This window comes from Rosa chinensis, chromosome 5 (assembly GCF_002994745.2).
Source record: "Rosa chinensis cultivar Old Blush chromosome 5, RchiOBHm-V2, whole genome shotgun sequence".
Classification (NCBI taxonomy): Eukaryota; Viridiplantae; Streptophyta; class Magnoliopsida; order Rosales; family Rosaceae; genus Rosa; species Rosa chinensis.
In genome coordinates, this window is record NC_037092.1 from 85,741,869 (window position 1) to 85,762,161 (window position 20,293).

Below are 20,293 nucleotides of genomic sequence, written 5' to 3' on the forward strand. Positions count from 1 at the left end.
CCTCACACACTCCACCAACTTATTTTCAACCCTATTCACACAAAAGTTTTCTCTTTTTCTCCCAACTATTCCTTTCACTTAATATTTTTACCACTAGTACCCCTCTCTCTCTCCAATTCTTGCTTTTACTATTAATTTGTTTCCTTTTTTCCTTTTGGTGAAACGTGGTTGGCCCATCTTGAATTTATTTGTCTAGACTATAATTGCAACTATATTTCATTCTCTATCTTTAAAGGTAAGCAGTTAAATTTTACTATTCATAATTCTTATCGTTGACAGACTTGAGTTAAATGCTATCTGTAAAAGCACTAGCAAAGAATTGAAAAAAGAAAAAGAAAAGTTGAGAAAATTGAAAATTTTTAGAGAGAATCTTAACAGAGAAACTCCCAATTACTAGGATATCATATCTTTAGGATTCAAACAAGAATTTATAAAGTTGAACAAGATATTGAAAATATCTTATATATTCTTAAAGAGGAACAAAAACCTTTTGATTATTTGAGCATTGGTTAGATCCGCAAATCACTGGTATCAGAGCTTGTAAAATAGCTCAAAAAGGGAATCCTCAATGGGGGCAATGTCTGATTTAATATTAGAGAAGTTGAATTCTCTACTGAAATCCTCTGATGAGAAACATCAGATCATGCTGAAAGAATTATCTTGATGTCAAGATCATCTAGAAAAACTACTTGCTATAATCTACCAATTAGAAAAATTGGAAAACAAAATAGGTTATATCAAAGAACTTCCAAAAACGGAAGAAGAAAAGCTAACAAGTGTTAGTAGAAAAATCCATGAATAGCAAAAAACGCTGGATTCTATGAAAAACATACTGAAGGACAAAAAAGTGCCTACAGTAAAACCAAAGACAGCTAATGGATTTAAACCATTAGAAAAACCAGATAAGAATCTTGTTCCTAACATGATTTTTCTAGAACCATTCACTAGTCATACTAGTATTCGGTATGAAAATCTGAAAGAAGCTAGAGATGTCAAAATGATGAGCATCTTCAGGAAAAAGAAATGAGTACAACTCTTAAATGTTGAAGAGTTCGAATACAATGAAATCAAACATGAGGTAAAACTCCTCAATTCCAAAGTTAGATTTTAAACAAATCTACAAAAGGGGAACGTTTGATCTGATGGATAGCCATCACTTCAAATTATTAGGATTTACAACCCCTTCTACAACAGGAGAAACCGATCTCCTGATGATCACTCCTGTAGAAGTTGCCCGATCAAGAACAAAAAATTATCAATTTATGCATATTGGAGCAGTCCAAGTAGGCATAAAACTTCTGGCTCGAGAAGACATAAACTGTTCAGTTCTATGTGTCCTACAAGACAATAGACTAACAGATTTTCAAGCTAGTCTGTTGGGAACCCTTGAAGCATCTTTATGCAATCAGGTGGCATATTTCAACTGCTTTCCAAACTTCTCAACCAGCTTGAAAGATGCAGCTCATTGTCTAAAACTGAGAGTCAAGACAGATGACATATCAATGAAAAAAGATATGCAAGAACTCACAATAGTATACAGAATATACTATAAACTGATGAGTACCACAGTAGAATCAAAGACAAGGATATCAAATATCCCTGATCTTACTACTGGATTCCTCACCAGTCAGAAGAACCATTCACAACAGATTCACAAAGTTACTTGGAATGAAGTAACTTTTCCTATTGAATGGAAACTTTCTGGTCTAAAAAAACCAGCAAAAAATGCCAAAGCAGCAATATATGAAAGCAGAAAGACTGGAGATATTAGTCTAATAAAATTTGACGATCACCGAAAAAGTGACGTTTGTCCTGAAAATGTTAGGATAAACAAAAATCTTCATACAAGAAGGTATAGCACTAAAGAAGCTAGTGTTAGTGGTACAAAATATTCTGAAGAACCAACAGAATCTATCACTGAAGAAGAATTAGAAGCTGATCTGAACATACCAGTAAATATGCTTAGAGCACAAAAGCTCTATGATGAAACAGAATCTTGCGAAAATCCTGAACGATTAGAAAAACTAATCGAAGAAATGAAAATTTTCAAACCAGGAAAGGAAAGAAAACTCCTTCCCTATCAAGATATTGAAATGGAAGAAGGAGAAATCTCCAAAACTTTCATCACAAGAGAAAAGGGAAAAGTAAAACTCCCTATACAAAAAGCCCCTAAGGGAAGAAGAGAAAAGGGAAAAGTAAAACTCCCTATACAGAAAGCCCCTAAGGGAAGAAATGGAGAAAGAAATTCTCAAAGATTTGTCCCAGAGGACAATATACCCAGAATACCAATTTTCACTCATGGTATCTGGCTAAATCTAGACAAAACTCTAGACCAGAGAAAAACTCTTGACCAATGGGTTGATAGCCTGATGATGGCTTCTACTCTAACCCTTGGAAAATTTGAAGCACCAGATCTTCAGGTGTACTATGAAACTACTCTCACTAAAGTAGCAAAAAAGTATTACTTCTCTTTCAAAGAGACTGCCAGAGGGAAAGACTGGCTAGAAGAGATAAAAAATTTAAAATCTCCATATGATTTTGCAGTACTCCTGTACGATCAGTTCTGTGGAGATCTCTCAAATCTGAGTGAAAAGGCTAAAGAAACAGCCAAATCAAATATCTATGCTCTCAAAATATGTGACATGAGATATTTTGAAGAATACTTGAATGAATTTCAAGAATATTATTGTACGATTGGTGAACTAGAGAATACTGATCTAGTTAACTTATTGCACAGAAAACTCCCTGAACCGTGGAGAACAGCTGTGAGAGAAAGCATAGCTGAAAAACCAATTGAAAGATTTTCAATTGGAGGAATTGCCGACAGAATCCGACAATTACTAAAGGAACAATGCAAAGCCAATCTTAGAGCTAAGATGACCAAGAAACAACTCAAAGGAGTTGAAAATTTCTGTTATGGAATACTGGATATGCCCACCAACTGGGGCTGTCATGAATCCAAGTTCCATAGAAAAAGAAAAGAAAAATATTACTCGAAAAAATTCAAAAAGGGTAATAAGAAAAAAGATTGGAAATTTAAGAAAAGTTTCAATTTAAAAAAACAACAGGATGAAGATCCTAAAAAGAAATTCTTCAAGAAAAAGAAGAATCACAGAGTCAACCATCAGAATACTCAACCAGGCAAGAAAGCTTGCAGATGCTGGTTATGTAAAACTGAAGGGCACTCTGCCAATGAATGCCCAGAAAAGGGTAAAAGATCTACAAAAGCTCTATTTGAAGAATATGAGCGTATAGTAGAAACAGCACATATGAAGGGCTACGAAATAGCCTATTCTGATGAAGAAGATGATGACAGGTCAGTTTACTCTGCCTGGTCAGAAGAAGAAGAATCATCTGATTCAGAAATAGATTATAAAGTAGAGTACTTAGAATCTAGACAGATGAATGTCCTACATGTCAAAAACTGGGAAGAAAGTAGGACGGAAACACTAACGTCTTCTTATCAGGTGAACCCTGGTACATTCGTTTGTGACTACTGTCTATGTCACGAAAAGAATGGACTTCTTATGTTTTGTGAAAAGTCAAAAAAGACTTATCACAAAGAATGTTTCATAGCTGAAGCAAGAAGAAAGACCAAAAATGGCCTTGTTAGCCAATTGGTAGAACAAGAATATGCATAATATTTCTCTGAGCAAAAAGTGAAAGAAATAGAAACGATGTTCCAAGAAGCTATGGAATCCTCTTCCTCAAAAATAAAGGAAGAAAAAATCGAGGAAGAAAAACTCGATACAACTATAGAACTGGTTGAAATACCAGAAAATGTTCCTAAAGAATGCAAACCATTCATACCTCAGGAACAAGCTCAGAAAAATGAGCTTCAACAATTGAAAGTCGTCTCTACTTGTAGATACAGCAATTACATAGAGATTGGACTCAAATTCCCTGATCATAAAAAATATCATCTACATGCATTTGTGGACAACGGATCAGGATTTACAGTTGCAAAGAGATTTGCAATTCCAGAATAACTCTGGAAAGAAGATAAGAAAAGAACAGCTACAGGTGTCACGTTAGATGGGAGCCATCATACAATGAATAAAGTAGCAAAATATGTTCACATCACCATAGGTGGAGGGACATTTATCATCCATAATATTTGGCAATCTGAAGGCCAAGGATCAGATTTCTTGTTGGGAAATGATTTTATTCTCCAACAGAGATTCATCCAAGATGAAGAAGCGATAGGCTTCAGAAAAGGAGAACGGGTGTTCTAGGCAGATAGGCTTACTCAAGCCAAAAGTGTAGTAGGTCCAAACTTTACTATACAATATCAGATATCGCAACAGAATAATGGTGATCTTACCCCCTACAAACCCAAATTTGAAACCATCCTCCAAATAAAACAATAAGAAGAACTACTTGTTGAAGAATCAACTTAATCATCTTCTGAAGAAGAAGAAGAAACAACTAGCACAGATGAAGAAACTAGTTTCATCCATGAGCATAACCTCAAGCACTTTCAGAATAAGCTTGAGTCTCAGAAAATTCCCACTCTTGATAAATCAAGAAACTACTCGAGAAGAATATAGATGTAAACCCTCAGAAGTTTTGGGAAAAAGAACCAGTGGTTTGTGAATTAAGATTACATGATATGAATGCCATCTGTCATGTCAAAGCTATTCCTCAGTACAAAGAGGAAGACCAGAAAGAATTCAGAAAAGATATTGAAGATCTCCTGAACAAGAGATTAATTCAACCTTCTATTAGCCCTCATCATGCTCCAGCATTCTACATGAGAAATCATGCAGAAAACCTCAGGGGAAAAGCTAGAATGGTAATTGACTACAGAGATGTCAATAAGAAGACCATTAAAGACGGATATCAAATTGCTCAAGTACGAGTATTGATCAACCAGCTCAGAGGAGCTAAGGTCTTTTCAAAATTCGATGCAAAGTCGGGTTTCTGGCAAGTCAAAATGCATCCTGAGAGTGTTCCTCTCACTGCTTTCGGAACACCACAAGGACATTACGAATGGTTAGTAATGCCTTTTGGTCTAAAACAAGGCCCCTCAATCTTCCAAAGAAAGATGGACAACATCTTCAAACATGTGGCTGAATTCTGCGTCGTCTATATTGATGACATTCTTGTCTTCTCCAAAAACAGAGAAGAACACATGAAACACCTCTATGAGGTTGTAAAGCTGATAGTTTAGCATGAAATTATCCTAGGAGAAAAGAAAATCTTCTTTATCCTCGATGAAGTTGATTTCCTAGGAATAAATATCAAAAATGGAGTAATAAAACTCCAACCTCACATCCTTGAGAAAATCTGGAAGTTTCCAGATAGAATTCCTGATGCTAAGAGTCTAGAAAGATTCTTAGGAGTTATCAATTATGGAAGAGATTTCATTCCCAAAATCTCAGGACTAACAGCAATGTTATCTCCTAAAACAAGTTCCAAGAGAAAATGAAACTTCACTGAAGATGATGAAAAAATTGTGAAGCAGATAAAAAATTTTTGCAAAAACCTCCCTCCTCTACAACAATCAGAGGAAAATGATGAAATTATCCTCCAAACAGATGCGAGTGATAACCACTGGTCCGGTGTTGTTCTGGAAAAAATGCCTGGAACTAACATTGAAAAGATCTGCAAATTTTGTAGTGGCAAGTTCAGCCCTGCAGAATTAAACTATCCCACAGGGGAAAAAGAAATTTTAGCTGTCAAGAAAATAATTTTAAATTCTCAAGCTTTTCTTGGAAACCCCTTTACTGTCCTCACTGACTGTGCTAGAGTAAAGAATTTTAAAAATTTTAAACTTGACAAAGCTGCTAACAGAGGAAGACCAGCAAACTAGCAATTATTTCTTAACCAATATGATTTTAATGTTGAATTAATTGCAGGAAACAAAAACTATCTTCCAGACGCCCTAACAAGAGAAATGGCAATGTTCAGCCGCAAAGATGATGACGAAGGTCGCAATCCCAGAAGCAGAAGAACTAGGAAAGAACATGAAACCAGCGAGGATCCCAAAGAAAAAATCCTCAAAAGATTCCTGCTAAGTCCAAAATGACTAGCCACAACTGATCAATCCCAAGGTAAAGGATTGGCTATCCCATCTCAAACGGCAGACGGTAAAGGCTTATCAAGACCATTGACGGCTGTTGCTTTGCCAAAAAGTAAACCAACTCCAACTGGAGTTATAAATGTTTTTAATTATGAATTAAGAACCTTTGCTGAACCTGTATTCAGAACTGGCAGGAGGCTAGCTTACCACCAGAAGGCAATCCTGGATAATCTCTTATTTGCCTTCCAAGAAAGAAATAGTGGTATTATGTTCCCAGCTCTGTTTGCTTTAGCTGAAGAACTCCATGAAAATGTTAGACCACAGCAAGAAGAAGTTCATATACAGCAGAGTGTTGTTAGAAGTGAAAAAATTCACTATCTTGAAGATCCAAAAAGTGCTAGAGTTCCTATTATAGTACTAAAAGAATCATAATGGTTTGAATTCCATAATCTTATTGGAAGCCATAATTCTGAAAACTATATTCCTCCAACCCTCTTCATTGTTGCAGGACCTTATGTTGGAAGATACGGAGTTAATGTTCAGAGTGAACATCCTCAAGAACACATACTTTGGCTTGTTGAAAATGGTTTTGTCCATAATCTATAGACCAAAACAAATGATGATCTCAAAGGCCTACCCCCTATCATCGTCAACACAGTAAAAAATATTAGAAAAAATGATTGCACTCTTAGACTGAAGTTCAGATCTACTCCACCAGAATGGATTCATAGAACAAACGGTGAAGTTGAATACATTTCTCTTTATCATTATGTGAGAATTCTTCAAAAAAGATATCTTTAGCCCGCCTGTTTTGGGTACAATGGCCAGCCAAATTCAAGTATTCCATGGATGAAGGTCATGTCTCTAGAATACATCAAAAAGATCATCCAAGAAGATACAAGAAATACTTTCCTGGCAGCAGGAGAAAAAACAATTATCACTGCTTATGATCATCCAGAAGCAATCAGCAGTGACCTCTTCATATCTCTCACAAGAAAAGAGATAGTCTCGACACTAGCGTGCTTACAGTGGGTTGAAAAGCTTGAAAAAGACAACCACTACAAGATGTATGTAGATACAGATGTCGAGGAAAATGTAACTACTGCCAGAATGGCCCGAATGGATGACAACTCTTTTATCCTTGGCCACAACTCAGAAACGGATGAGAACATGTGAAGCAGCAGGTTTAGAAAGCACTGAAAAGTACTTTTGGACTCTTCCCAAAAGCTGCTTTTGCTTTTCAAAAAGAACAAGGTGAAAAACATTTCACCTAAAGGAATCTGCTTTTTGCCAATCGACCTCCATCATCAGGAGCACTCACAAAAACAGAAATTCACGGAGTTGTTCTGTATATTTTGTTGTTTTGAATTCTAGCGTGAGTTTCGCTCCCTATATAAGGAGCTTTAGCTTCAGTTGTCGAAAATTGGGAAGAATCATATTCTCTCAAGAAATATGAAAGCCATAGTAGCAGTGTGCTCTTTCCTTCCTGTCTAGTGTGAAGTAGTGTGCTTTCATTACAAGTAAGTATCTGTAATCATTCTTATGGATAACTAAACAGCTTTTTAGCTGTTTACCTGAGAATGAGGCTCTAAACTTTAGATTGTAATTATGCTTAAATAAATAATTTCAGATTGCTCATCCACTTCGTCAAATATTTTCTTTATTGCAATTTTATGTTATATCTATGTCATGTTCAGCCTTAAATCCTGTATTACCTTTAAGTTCAGAATTTCTGTCTCTTAGGAAGATTTGCCTCAGCTTAAGATAAAAACAAGCAATAGTGATTCCGCCTGTTAAAGTAACCGCTAGGCAGGGAGCCATTAGGTGAAAAACTTGGGCATGTTGAAGGCTAGTTTTGTTTTTCTCAGAAGTTGGAACATGTTTTTCTAAGAAAAAGTGAGTTTTGAATCCAAAAGTCAACATAAGATACATTAGGCACTACTTTAGAAAGGATTACCCTTAAGAGTCTTTTCCTCTAAAGTTTGTGTATTTGGGCAAAATACCAACTTGGTTGATTGATTGGGCAAAATACTTCATGATTTTAGGCAAACGGGCTTAACCCCATATTTTTATATCATTCTCACTTCAAGAACCTTGCAATATAAATAAATAAAACCCTCAAGGTACAAAAGATTCATCACTAAATATAGTACCAAAGTACAGAGAAAGAACCAGCTGTTCGTTGGAAACACAAAGGAAGTGCTTGATAAGTTGGAGAAATGGGTTCAGATTCTCAGTACCAAATTCCGACAATAGAATTCACAATGAATTCGCTTGTAGTGGACCGAGGAACTGCTGAGTGGTACCATCTGTGCAAGAAGGTTCGAGAGGCTTGTGAAAATTATGGTTGCTTCGAAATTGTGTATGATAAGATACCTCCGCAGACAAAAGCCGAAACCCTTTCAGCTTCAAGGAAACTTTACAGCCTTCCACTTGAGACAAAGAAGAACAACCTTACCCCAAACCGTTACCAGGGTTACGTTGGACCGGGTGTCACTGCTCCCTTGTATGAAGGCTTTGGCTTTCAGGAAGCATCGAACTATGAATCCCTTAGAAGCTTCACAGAAGAAATATGGTCTCATGACCAGTTTTGGTAAGTAATCTCATTCATGTTGAGTTGACTATATTCAACATATATGCTTGATATACATTGTTCGTCGATCTATTGCCTACCTAAACTAGCTCAAGTGTTTGAGCGTTCTACAGATTTTCTAACATGCTATCAGATGCCTTTTGTTCTCAACTTATCTACACTTTACAATTTTTAGCTGAGGTTGATAGAATGGTCTTGCTCAGTTATCTTGCCATTTTACCTTTCAGCCTTAATTTATGGTTATGTAGTGATTTGTTTGTTTGTTTGTTCATGTTATATATGTTGCAACTGCAGCACTGTCCTTTCTATGATGAAGCAGCTGGATGAGCTGAAAGATATGATTCACTTGATGATTCTTGATAGCTATGGTTTGGAAAAATCATCAAATTTGATCATGGTGTCTAAGACGGTGCTACGGTTACATAAGTACACGACACGTCCTTCAGGGGAGTACGCGATGGCTGCCTCGGCTCACACTGACAAGACTTTTAGCACAATCCTTTTCGATGATCAAGTTTCAGGTCTTGAAGTTCAAACCAAGGACGAACAATGGGTCAAGTTGCCTATATCTCCTTGCTCTTTCATCTTTGTTGTTGGAGACTTCCTCATGGTACAGAATAACTTAATTAATTCATAACTGAAATACTGTAGACACAAATCCATCTGAGTAGAGTCACATAAGTTCAGTAAGTTTATAAGCCTACTAAATTGTGCTTGTGAATTTCGAGTGCTGAAGCTTGCTATGGGGAAATTGACCACACACAACTTACAACAGATGATTCAAAAGTTCCACACAAAGTTTGACAATCACTAATGGTGACCTGCAGGCATGGAGCAGTGGCAGAATGCATTCTGTGAAGCATCGGGTGATGATGTGTGGGGAAAAAGAACGACATTCCTTAATATCATCTGCACTTCCAATAGAGGGTTCCATCATCAAAGCACAAAAGGAGCTAGTAGATGAAGACTACCCACAAATTCTTAAAGATTTCGACTATACAGAATTTTTCAACTTCATCTGTTCATCAGAAGGAAGAGCCATTGACTCACAAATGCAAGTTTACGCATTTGCTGGAATTGGAACTTGATTTGTTAATTATAAATATTGAAAATAAAGGTTCTTGACTTGAGTAATGCCGCATTTGCCTGATGTGTAGTGTCTGATTGGATGAGGCTCCTCCTTTTATTTTACATCTTTGTCGACGTGACATGCCTGGTCTTCCGAACTGGAAATTTCTTTGATTTGTAATTTATTTATCCTCTTCATCTTTTTGAATGGAGTTTAGTACCTCTGTTGATTTTCTGTTTTTGGCTGGGGCATGGCTGTTGTCCTTCCTTCTTCTGTTTGTAATCCTTTTCTCTTTTAATAAATTGTGTTGGGAAACTCTACTCTTTCCACTCCTATTTCAACCAAAGAAAAAAACGTAGTGTCTGATTCAATTTCTGCATTCATTTGTAAAAGTTATGCTGTGATTACATTCTATTTCCGGCTACTACTAAGTGATAAAGTAATTTGGGGTTCACATCCAAAACCAATTGACAATGGATGGAGTGGTCCAAACCCTTATAAACCTATAGGCAAGGTCTCATTTTTCCCATGTGGGATGTATATATTCTCAACACGCCCCCGCACGTGTGGCAATTTTCAAGCCATACACGTGGACAACATTGGGTGACGTGGAGCCCGTGTGGCAGTGAGGCTTGCACACGTGGGATAACCTAGCTCTGATACCATGATAGCTGTGTAAAGAAAATCAAGAAAAGGGAGAAAAATAGAAACTGGAATTAGAAATTGATGGATCGAACTACATATGGGAGCTGAGCAAGTACAACTATTTATACTAGAGCTAGGAATTACATATTGATGACACGTGTGATATCTAATGTGTGATATTATACTGCTAACACCAAGTAAACAAAACACAATGGATAAACTAATGTGAAATTGAAAAATAATGTAGTCAGTAGTCACCAATATACTTGAAGCTGACAGTGGCAGAGGATAAGGTTTGTTCACTCTCATCTGATACTTGTTTATTGCTTCTAAATATCCAATAAACACAATCATGCCATCTTTTATTAATTGTAAACTTCTACAAGAAATTTGAAGACTTAAATCTATGGATAGCAGATCAGGATGAAGTTTGCTGGGTTTCATCTGATATAAATTGCGATGAAGAGATCTCGACAGAATTCAATTCTGCTCTGTATTAGTTAATACTGCTTCTTCTTTCTGATGGTGCTTTTGCTTATTAAGACTGCATGTTAATAAGGAAGATTCTACAATATGTTAACGTATGACATGCATACAATTGCCTTAAAAGTGGTAAAATGAATCCTCAAAATAGTAATATTAGTCCTCAAAGTGGTAACATAAGTCCTTAAAGTGGTAAATTTTCTTAGTTACCACATGAGTCCTCAAAATAGTAATATTAGTCCTCAAAGTGGTAACACGAGTCCTTAAAGTGGTAAATTTTCTTAGTTTACCTTATGAGCCTCAAAATAGTAATTTTTGTCCTCAAAGTGGTAACACGAGTCCTTAAAGTGGTAAAAATAGTTGATGTATAAGAAATGTTAACATATCATAACTTTACCTTGTTAATAAATGGTGCAGGCTGTATTATGGTACACTAGTACTTTGAAGCCAAATTCTACACTTGAAGAACATTCATGCTCGGTTCAGTTGGAGCATGCCACGTCTTGCAACATCTTCATTCGAAAAAACTGTCAAGAGTCTGGGATGCTGATAATGTGAGTGCAATATTCTGTTGTCCATCATATTGTCATATTGTGCATGGCTTGTGCTTTGTTATTGAACATATCTACAGTAATCAATATTTATATTTCTCGATCTTGAGTAATCATAGTTTGTTGTGCCAACCGTAACGGGTTTGGTTGCTTCGGCTACTCATGATGATAAGTGGGTTAAGCTCTGAAAGTGAAATACTGTCTTTTTGTCAAGGAAATATCGTACACTGATTAACTGCACTCAGCAAATAGGATTAGTTTTCTACTGAACATGATTCAATGCTTGTAGTTTGTGTTTTTTGATTGCTTGATTAATCACCGTCCTTTGCCTTTGTGGATCTTGAACGATTCCACATGACCCCTGAAACCAGCTAGAAATTCTGATCATGGTGCAAAAGATAAGCCCTAAGCTAAAGAATAGCGGAAGAAGAAGACGAACAGAGGAAAGAGAGCCAACTGATATTGATTTTCTGTTGTAATTTTACAATTTGCTACAACTGATTAAATATTGCTGGGCTTCTCCACGAATCGAATCGGGAACAAAATTCCAAGCCCATACTTTTGTTTTTTCTTTTTCAGTTTTTTAATTGAGTTAAATACTATTTACTCCCTATACTTATAGAGTTTCATCATTTCAGTCCCTGACCTTTGAATTTCACCTAAAAAGTCTCTAAACTCCCAATTTCCTCCCAATTGGTCCCTGTCGTCAAGCATCCGTCAACAACTCCGTTATCTTGCTGACGTGGCGGTTGTTTTCCCCCCTGAAAAGTCTATTATACCCTCCCTTACTCTTTTTTTTAAATTAATTTTATTCTTTTTTTTCTTTTTGCCTCTTCTTCTTCCACATCTCTCCCCTCCTCTGTTTATCTCCGTCTGGTTAAAGTCCCTCTATTATCCGGAAGCTCTCATCCTCCATCATCTTCTCGCTAGACCGAGAATATGCATACCCATGACCAGAATCATCACTAGATCCCGAATTTCGTTAACTGCTACAAAACCATGTCTGATGATTAAGAACTATAATTACTTGCATGCAAGTATGCAACTTTCATTACATCAACACTTTCCATATAATCACAAATACCAAATACCAACCTCACCTAATTCAATTCAATTTTTTCGATTCACAACTTGGTGAGCTCAATCGAGTACAGTTCCATCACTTTCTTCATTCCAAACCACACCAAACCCAATTCCAATCAAAATGTGTGCCCCAAAACTAACATAAACCCAAAAATTCGATCTTGATAGAAAACCTCACAAAAACTCAAATACCCAAATGAGATTTTGAATCAAAACACTTCACTCAGCAAAACCTTACCAAAAACTCAAATACCCAGAACAGATAGGCGGGTTTCGGCGGTGCTGGGCGGCTTGGGCGGCGTTGGTGTTGGGCTGGGCGGGGCGAGGTACCTAGATTGCATATGTTCTCCTTTTGCCTCTCTCTCTCCTTGATGGCTACAACCTGCTCAAGATTGAAACGAGTACTTCATGAATTGAATTCAATCTCAAGAGAAGAACTCGACCCATTTCGAAGAGGGTCTGGATTTGAAAGGAAATAGGACATGTAAATACGAATTGGAGTCAATTCATCATTTCATCTCAAAACAGAATTTTGTATGAACAGTCATTGGTTTTACCTTGATTTTGGAAGATTCAACCGTTGGATTTTCATGAAATTTGAATACAGTGTAGAAGACTCGATTTTGAACAACTTTTATGTAGAAGTCGTGACTATCTGAGCGACAGAAGATGGAGTTTTTAGCCGCCGAAGTTAGCTGACGAGCAGAGTATCGTAAGAATGAAAGAGTTGTTCATGCTCCACTATGTATTTCCAGATCAGGCCTAGTAAATCTAAAGTGATGAAGTGGGTTTCCTGAGAATGTAAATGGTAATTTCATGAAGATATGAAGGCATTTAGGCTTGGTGTTGATTGCAATGGGATTGGTGGTTGGGTATGGAGAGAGAGCTCAGTGGTAGTTATGGTGATTAATTTGGGTGTGAAGAAGAAGGTAGAGAGAAAAGGGGCATCTTCGTCATTTTGGGGCTCTTCTTCTTCTTCTTGTAGTTGTTCACGGTTGGAGTTTGGGGTTTTTGTTCATTTTCAATTGTTCAGCTCGTCGAAGGTCTAGAGATGAGAAAGAGCTGGGTTTATTTTGGGTTTGTTTTTGGAAGAGGAAGTAGACGCTCTGTGTGGATGAAGAAGAGGTGAAAAAAAAAAAAACACAGAGACAGAGAGAATAAAATTAATTAAAAAAAAAGAATAAGTGAGGGTATTATAGACCTTTTAGGGGGAAAATCACCGCCAGGTCAGCAAAATAACGGAGTCTTTGACGGCAGGGACTAATTGGGAGAAAATTTGGAGTTCAGGGACTTTTTAGATGAAATTAAAAGGTCAGGGACTGAAACGATGAAACCCTATAAGTATAGGGAGTAAACAGTATTTAACTTTTTTTAATTCATTTCCAAACTGATACTTTTAGTTTTGCATTGTATGACCACCGTTATGTAAATTAGACACAGTTTGTTTCCAATTCCGCCTTATCTGCTAGCTCCAGCTCGTGATTCCAATTTGAAGCAACGTAAATCTACGAGATGTGTGATTTGCTACCAATGGTATTAACTATTAAGTAACCTCTCTCGCACATAATTGTCGACTTGATCAAACCCTAATGGACCTAGGTTATTAATTAGTTCGGAAACAGATAACGCCTAGTTCAGAATCTGTACTAACTACAGACATGCCAAAGTCCATATTCATAATTGATCCGCTTTAATGTGGACTTGAAGGCGTTACAAATATTTGCGACCAGTGGAACGAAAAAGTAACACAGTATTATAGACGGCGCTGCATTTCCACCGGAGAACTTTATGTATGCAAGTGACTTGATGCATGTAATCTTATTCAAAACAGCCAGAACAGAAGAGAACTTTGTAAATGATTTATCAAAGATAATGCCGTCATGCATGATATCATGTATAATAAACAGTAAAATGTACTAGCTCGTTAGTTCCATTTTTATTTGAATTCAAGCTTTATAATTGATTTAACATATGCATGATTAGTATATAAGACGAGATCATAGTATTGGTATTGTTCGATCATCCAGACAGAGATATATGTCTCTTTGCATCAAAAATGAAATAATATATATTTTTTGTTTTATTTTCCATATATGCTTAGCGTCCAGCATTATTTAGAGAGATTGATTCAAATATTTTTGTTCAACCTTTATAGTTTCTAATCTTTGTGTCAACTTCAAAGAAAATTAATAATACTTGCGTTATGCACAAGAATGACATCAAAAAGTGGTCCAAATTTTATAGAAAGAAGGGTCAAATTAATGTATAAATGATCAATTCATGTACTGCTTCGAGATTTAAAATTGCATATGATTACCCATTTTGTGTCGTTTAGGGCTAATGATGCATGGTTTCGTTGTTGATGATCTACGATAGCATTGCGTACTCTATTTGAATTATGAGATTAGTGATATTATAAACAATTATATCAGATAGTACATTGAAAGAGAAAAAGTAATGTGAATATCCTCTCCTCTAGAAACCACCGTAGGACATATGAATGATGGGACCATGAATGATACGTATACATCTTTGAAGACTGACATAGAAGCAACCTCCCCAATCAATAGTATGTTGTGTAACAGACGAACAACGTACTAATATTTTGTCTAAAATACTAATTTATTGTACTGTATTCAACAAAACAAAGTGAATAATCCAAGTACAATTGGACTGTTCCCAGGACCACCAATTATATTTGCAGTAAATGTCTCTCTATCATGCGGGGTCCTAAAATGGTCCTGGAGAAGCTTCTCTTATTACAATGATTTGAAATAAATATATGTAACATCATGCTCATAGGACGCATATTCTGACGTGTTATGGGGGGACTAGTACTCGATATATATTACAATAATAAACCAGATAACAGAAATTCCTTCCACCTTAGGGCAAGTTCACCGGGCTCAGTTTTGCCCGGGCACCACGTCAGTTTTGCAGCTTGGGACACCAGAATGGGACTGTTGCAGCTTCCACCGGATCTGGGGCAAGAATACAGTGGGCGGCCCAGGTCACAAGCTCGGGTAGGAGGGTGACTGAGCCCGTGACCCAGGTTGCCACGCTGGCCCAAAAAGAAGAGGAGAGGGGAGACGCGCCGGCTTGGTGGAGTGGGAGGCAGTTGCTTGTCGCGTAGCGCCGACAATCCCTGCAGGAGCGTGGGAACGAGTTTTTTGGCATGTAGCGGCTTGCTGCTTCAGACGTGGCAGGTTGCTGTTGGGTGTGCATGGGAATTTGAATGCAACGGTCAACATATCTGGACCGTTGCTGATTATAATTGAAGGGATCGGACGCCAAAGAATTATGGACCTATAATTCCTGTTTTGCAGAGGTGAAAAAAAAAAAAAAAATTTCTTTGTAATCGTTAGATTACAATGGTAACAAAAAAAAATAGAACAAAAATTTCCTATAAATACCTCACCTCCTATTTTACTTCTCATACCAAAAAAAAAAAGTGTCGGTGGACATATAATTTGTCTACCAATAAAATTTTCTTTGGTTGCATTTTCAAATTGTTTATCAATACTATTTATTTACATCATACATTTCTCATTTTCCAAAAAAAAAAAAAAAACAAAAAAATCGATGAACAGTAACTGACTGGTGACCCTGACCAACGGGTGGAAGCAAAGATCCAGTGGCAGTGAATAGTTTCCTGCCCTGGTGCCCTGGTGACCTGGTGACCGTGACCTGGTGACCCAACGGGTGAACTTGCTCTTAGTTTGTTTTCTACCAGATCGAATCTTTCAGTCTAGGTTAACTCGGTATATTTGTTATACATATGCACGTATGTTTGTGTGTATATGTTTTGGGGCTTCAATTTGTCACTATACATTCATGATTGTCATAAACAATAATTAGTTTTGCATGAATGAAGTTTCAAAGCTATGAAGTTAGTAGTTGTGCTTTCTTTTTCTCCAGATAACAATAGCAGGTTCTATAATTTGTTGAATGTATTTTCTGTATAAGATTCTAATGTTTTTTTAATTTTTTATTTATTATATCAACAACTAAGAATTACAAGTCTTATGTGAGTTGAACTCACGACCTCCCAATTATGAAGGAATACGTCGACAATACATTAGTACATCTAAAAATTAAATAAATCATTTGATACAATAGTAGAATAACTTGACTTGATATAGGAGTAGTTTATGATTGCACTATGATGTTCTACTACTGTAGCGTCTACTATTGATAAACCGATACACTCAATGTAACGTACGTTACTTTCCCTTGAAAAATTATGATATTAGAAAGCTTCAATGAGCTCTAGTTGATTATTTGTAAAACCAACATTGATCGTAGACAGACATTTGAGAATATATGAGGTTGGGATTAAAAAAAGAAGGTATTGAAAAAATGGTAGGTTTTATTCGAAGTATGGTAGGGTTGACAGTGGACTAAAGCAGTACCATGGATCAAATATTCAAAATAGTTAAACGGACCATGGTCATATATTGCAAACCAAAAGAGTATAAGATACATCAGTCGCCTTTGGAAATTAAAGGTCTTAATGGAAAATGCAAAGAACAACCCAAAGAGTAGTGCAAACCAGCCAATGAGGTTTGGCCAGTTGGTAAGGGCAGACTAGTGCTGGAACTTGCACCCGAGTTCGATCCCCACTGCCAACAGGCCTCGTTGGTTCGCGATCTATAAGCCCCCCTGCGGAAATCCATCCTGTGGGCTGTGAGAAAGGTACGTGCCACATGTAAGTCCTTCAGGGTTGAGGTTGCAGGCTTGCCCTGGCGATGGTGGTGTAGCATAACCAAACTCTCACCTAAACTATCACGCCCCGAATTTTGAATAAATAAATTCAAAACCGAAACGCGAAAACATAACAATCACAAGAAGACACTTAGAAAAATTTTCAATTAAATCAAGCAACCAAACAAACCAAGCTCACAATGTCAATACCGACTCGTTCTTTAGAGTCACATATATATTACCGAGAGTTTACAAATTAAACTAAATGACAATTCAATAAGTAAACAAACCCACCACAACTCACTCCACAACGGAAGACTTAAAACTAAGAGTACCCTTCGACATCCACACTACCGAACGTACACCTCACATTCGAAGATGATTAATCAATATTCTAACCTGCACAATAAACCCTACATCATGGAATAGTGCACCGGGTTGAAACAACAAACACGGTAAGCTTTTGCAAGCTCGCGTGAGTAAACTCAATTAATATGACTCACATCATGCATGCTTATAATTTATCAGCTCGTGAGATTAATTAAAGCAACAATATTTAACTTCACAAAACACAACCAAACATAGAATCACACTAGGTGAAAATTAGTAATCCCTGCGTAGAAATTTAGTTCAGGAGATCACCAAAAGTCATACAATTCAAATTATAGCAACTCCTGCATATAGTTTAGTTCAGGAGATTACATTAAAACAAACAATTCAAAAAGCAGTAATCCCTGCATATAACTTAGTCAGGAAATCACACTTAAATTGACAATTAGAATAGAAAGGACAATCGATGAAGAATTAAAACAACTCACACTAAAGTCAATGATCACCCATCAACTCAAAACTAAAGTCGATAGTCGATGATCACCCATCGACTTCGACTAAAGTAGATGATCACCCATCAACTCCCAATAAATCACTAAGTGATAAAATCGTATTAATCCAACTCACAACATAATATGAACTCATGTCCCTCTTGGACAACAAAAGAAAGCAACCACCCGAAACTCTCTTTCAAAAATATGTACTCATGGACCCAAGTAACCCACATGCTACCCCCATGATGTACAACGACAGACAGACTAGAGCTCTAACTGATCGTAACCACTCACTGTGGGGGTCGTCAACGATTTTAGCCTACCATTATGACGGTTCACCTTCACCATAAGTACGCGGGTAATGACGATCGTAAATGCGGTGTTAACTACCGTTGTTAATACCACAATGAAGGAGGCTATTAAAGGCGGTCATAATAATGTGGCATGATGACATTATTTAATAACGCGGAGTGATAGCGTTATTTAATAGCGCGGAGTGATGGCGTTATTTAATAACGCGAAGTGATGGTGTTATTTAATAACGCGGAGTGATGAAGTTATTAAATAATGCGGAGTGGCGTGCATTATTTAATAACGCGGTCGGCGTTATGGCATTATTAAATAACGCAGAGTGATGGCGTTATTTAATAACGCGGAGTGATGGCGTTATTTAATAACACGGAGTGATGGCGTTATTAAATAACGAGGAGCGATGGCGTTATTAAATAACGCGGAGTGATGGCGTTATTTAATAACGCAGAGTGATGACGTTATTAAATAACGCAGAATGATGGCGATAATAAGTACAGTTATCAAAGAGATATCAAAAAGCGGCTTGTGGTGCGAGCTCTCCTTCACCTATAAATAGGAGCATACTGAACAAGTAAGATATCTGATTTCGACTATTTCTACTCCACTACTAAGAAACGTACTGACTTAGGCATCGGAGGGTTTTTTGCAGGTACCCCCCCTCCTCATCAGGCCAACGGTCAAACTTCGGGTCAACGCTCCAAGGAAGCTTCTCGATCAATCCCGGTCAGCTCCCGCTCCAGTCTGCATTTATTGGTGAGTCAAAATCCTTTACGGAATTTTTCGTCACCAACACTCACCCAACCAAAGGCGTGGTTCCCGATATACTTGCCTCAGTCACCACTGTGACACCAGATCAGTAGATCAGAAAACATTTACAAAGAATCCCACATGACTCAAAATGTTACCCCAACTCGATTTCTCTTTCAACACGATAAATCAACAATCCTATGATATAACGTATTTCCACAAAGAGTGAACGCACAAAACCACATTATGAATAATTCACAGTTCATACGCACATCATAATGTCACGCCATCCATATATATATATATATATATATATATATATATATATAGCCCTATGAACCGTATTCGATCGAGTTCATATTATTTCAAACAAATCTTTATTTTCGAAAACGATTTACAATTATCAATCAATTCCAACATTAAATAACTTAGTTCGTAAATGAACCACGTGAAATTTACTCATCTTCAAATCTTGCTGCGTCTTCAGACAAACCGAGACAAGCACAAAATCATCCATACTCCGCTCACACAATTCCGTCAATCACCTAATCACATCAAGGTCACATTCAATACAACACAAAGTACACAATTCACAAAACACAATTATACGAAGATCCAACAGTCGGATCCTCATCTGAGACCATCCAACGTCTTCGGAACACTTCTACGATCAATAAATCAAAACTACAAGTTGATCGAACGGCCGAATCCTCATGGATCGATAATCGAAACTATCAAAATCACAAAAACCCTAACATGCTCATACGATCTCCAAAAATAACGTATTATATATCGAAATGCTCGTATCGACGAGTAGATCGAAATCAGGAACAGAAACCATGCCTGAGGTGGCTGGAACGGCCGGAAAACACCACCACAGTGGCGGCACCTCCGCCGACCCAAAGTCAGAATTTGGCAAAACTTCCAACACCAAAGTTCTTCATCTCAACTCCAATTACAACTTTCATAACTAGCACAAAGTCTGAATCAAAGCCATATGGCCGGAAATTACCTCGAAAGCTCAGAAATTCGAAGAACCCTAGAATCACAATCTTCAAAATTCGACTTCCACACTTTGAATCGTTGCAAGCCACCTTGGAGAGAAGCATCTACGTCCTCTGGGCTCCAAAAGCCCTCAAGAAACACCAGCTAAGGTGGCCAATCGTCAACTCCGATCTGGGCGATTTACAGCGCCACCGTCTATCTTTTCGGCCTTGTAGCGCCGCCGCTTATGGTGCTTCCCACGATGAATCACCA

The 20,293-nt window shown here is 37.3% G+C and overlaps 1 protein-coding gene and 1 long non-coding RNA gene across 5 annotated transcripts; one reads left to right on the forward strand and one right to left on the reverse strand.

The window, feature by feature from the left end:
* The first annotated feature begins 8,132 nt into the window (after nt 1-8,132).
* LOC112166126 (probable inactive 2-oxoglutarate-dependent dioxygenase AOP2) lies at nt 8,133-10,008 on the forward strand. 3 transcript variants are annotated; one of them, XM_024302896.2, is made up of 3 exons: nt 8,133-8,618; nt 8,913-9,228; nt 9,355-10,008. In XM_024302896.2, exons 1-3 carry the CDS (start codon nt 8,245-8,247, stop codon nt 9,430-9,432), a joined length of 768 nt encoding a protein of 255 aa, XP_024158664.1. In that variant the 5' UTR covers nt 8,133-8,244; the 3' UTR covers nt 9,433-10,008. The 3 variants fall into 3 exon arrangements, with proteins under 3 accessions (XP_024158664.1, XP_024158663.1, XP_024158662.1); XM_024302895.2 differs by having other exon boundaries at nt 8,913-9,171; nt 9,446-10,008; XM_024302894.2 differs by having other exon boundaries at nt 8,135-8,618; nt 9,446-10,008.
* A 1,807-nt stretch (nt 10,009-11,815) lies between these two features.
* LOC112166957 lies at nt 11,816-13,554 on the reverse strand. 2 transcript variants are annotated; one of them, XR_005800250.1, is made up of 3 exons: nt 13,007-13,554; nt 12,467-12,831; nt 11,816-12,352 (listed from the first exon to the last, which is right to left on the reverse strand). It is a non-coding gene; the product is annotated as an uncharacterized LOC112166957 (long non-coding RNA). The 2 variants fall into 2 exon arrangements; XR_002923511.2 differs by having other exon boundaries at nt 11,816-12,831; nt 13,007-13,551.
* Nucleotides 13,555-20,293: the final 6,739 nt, after the last annotated feature.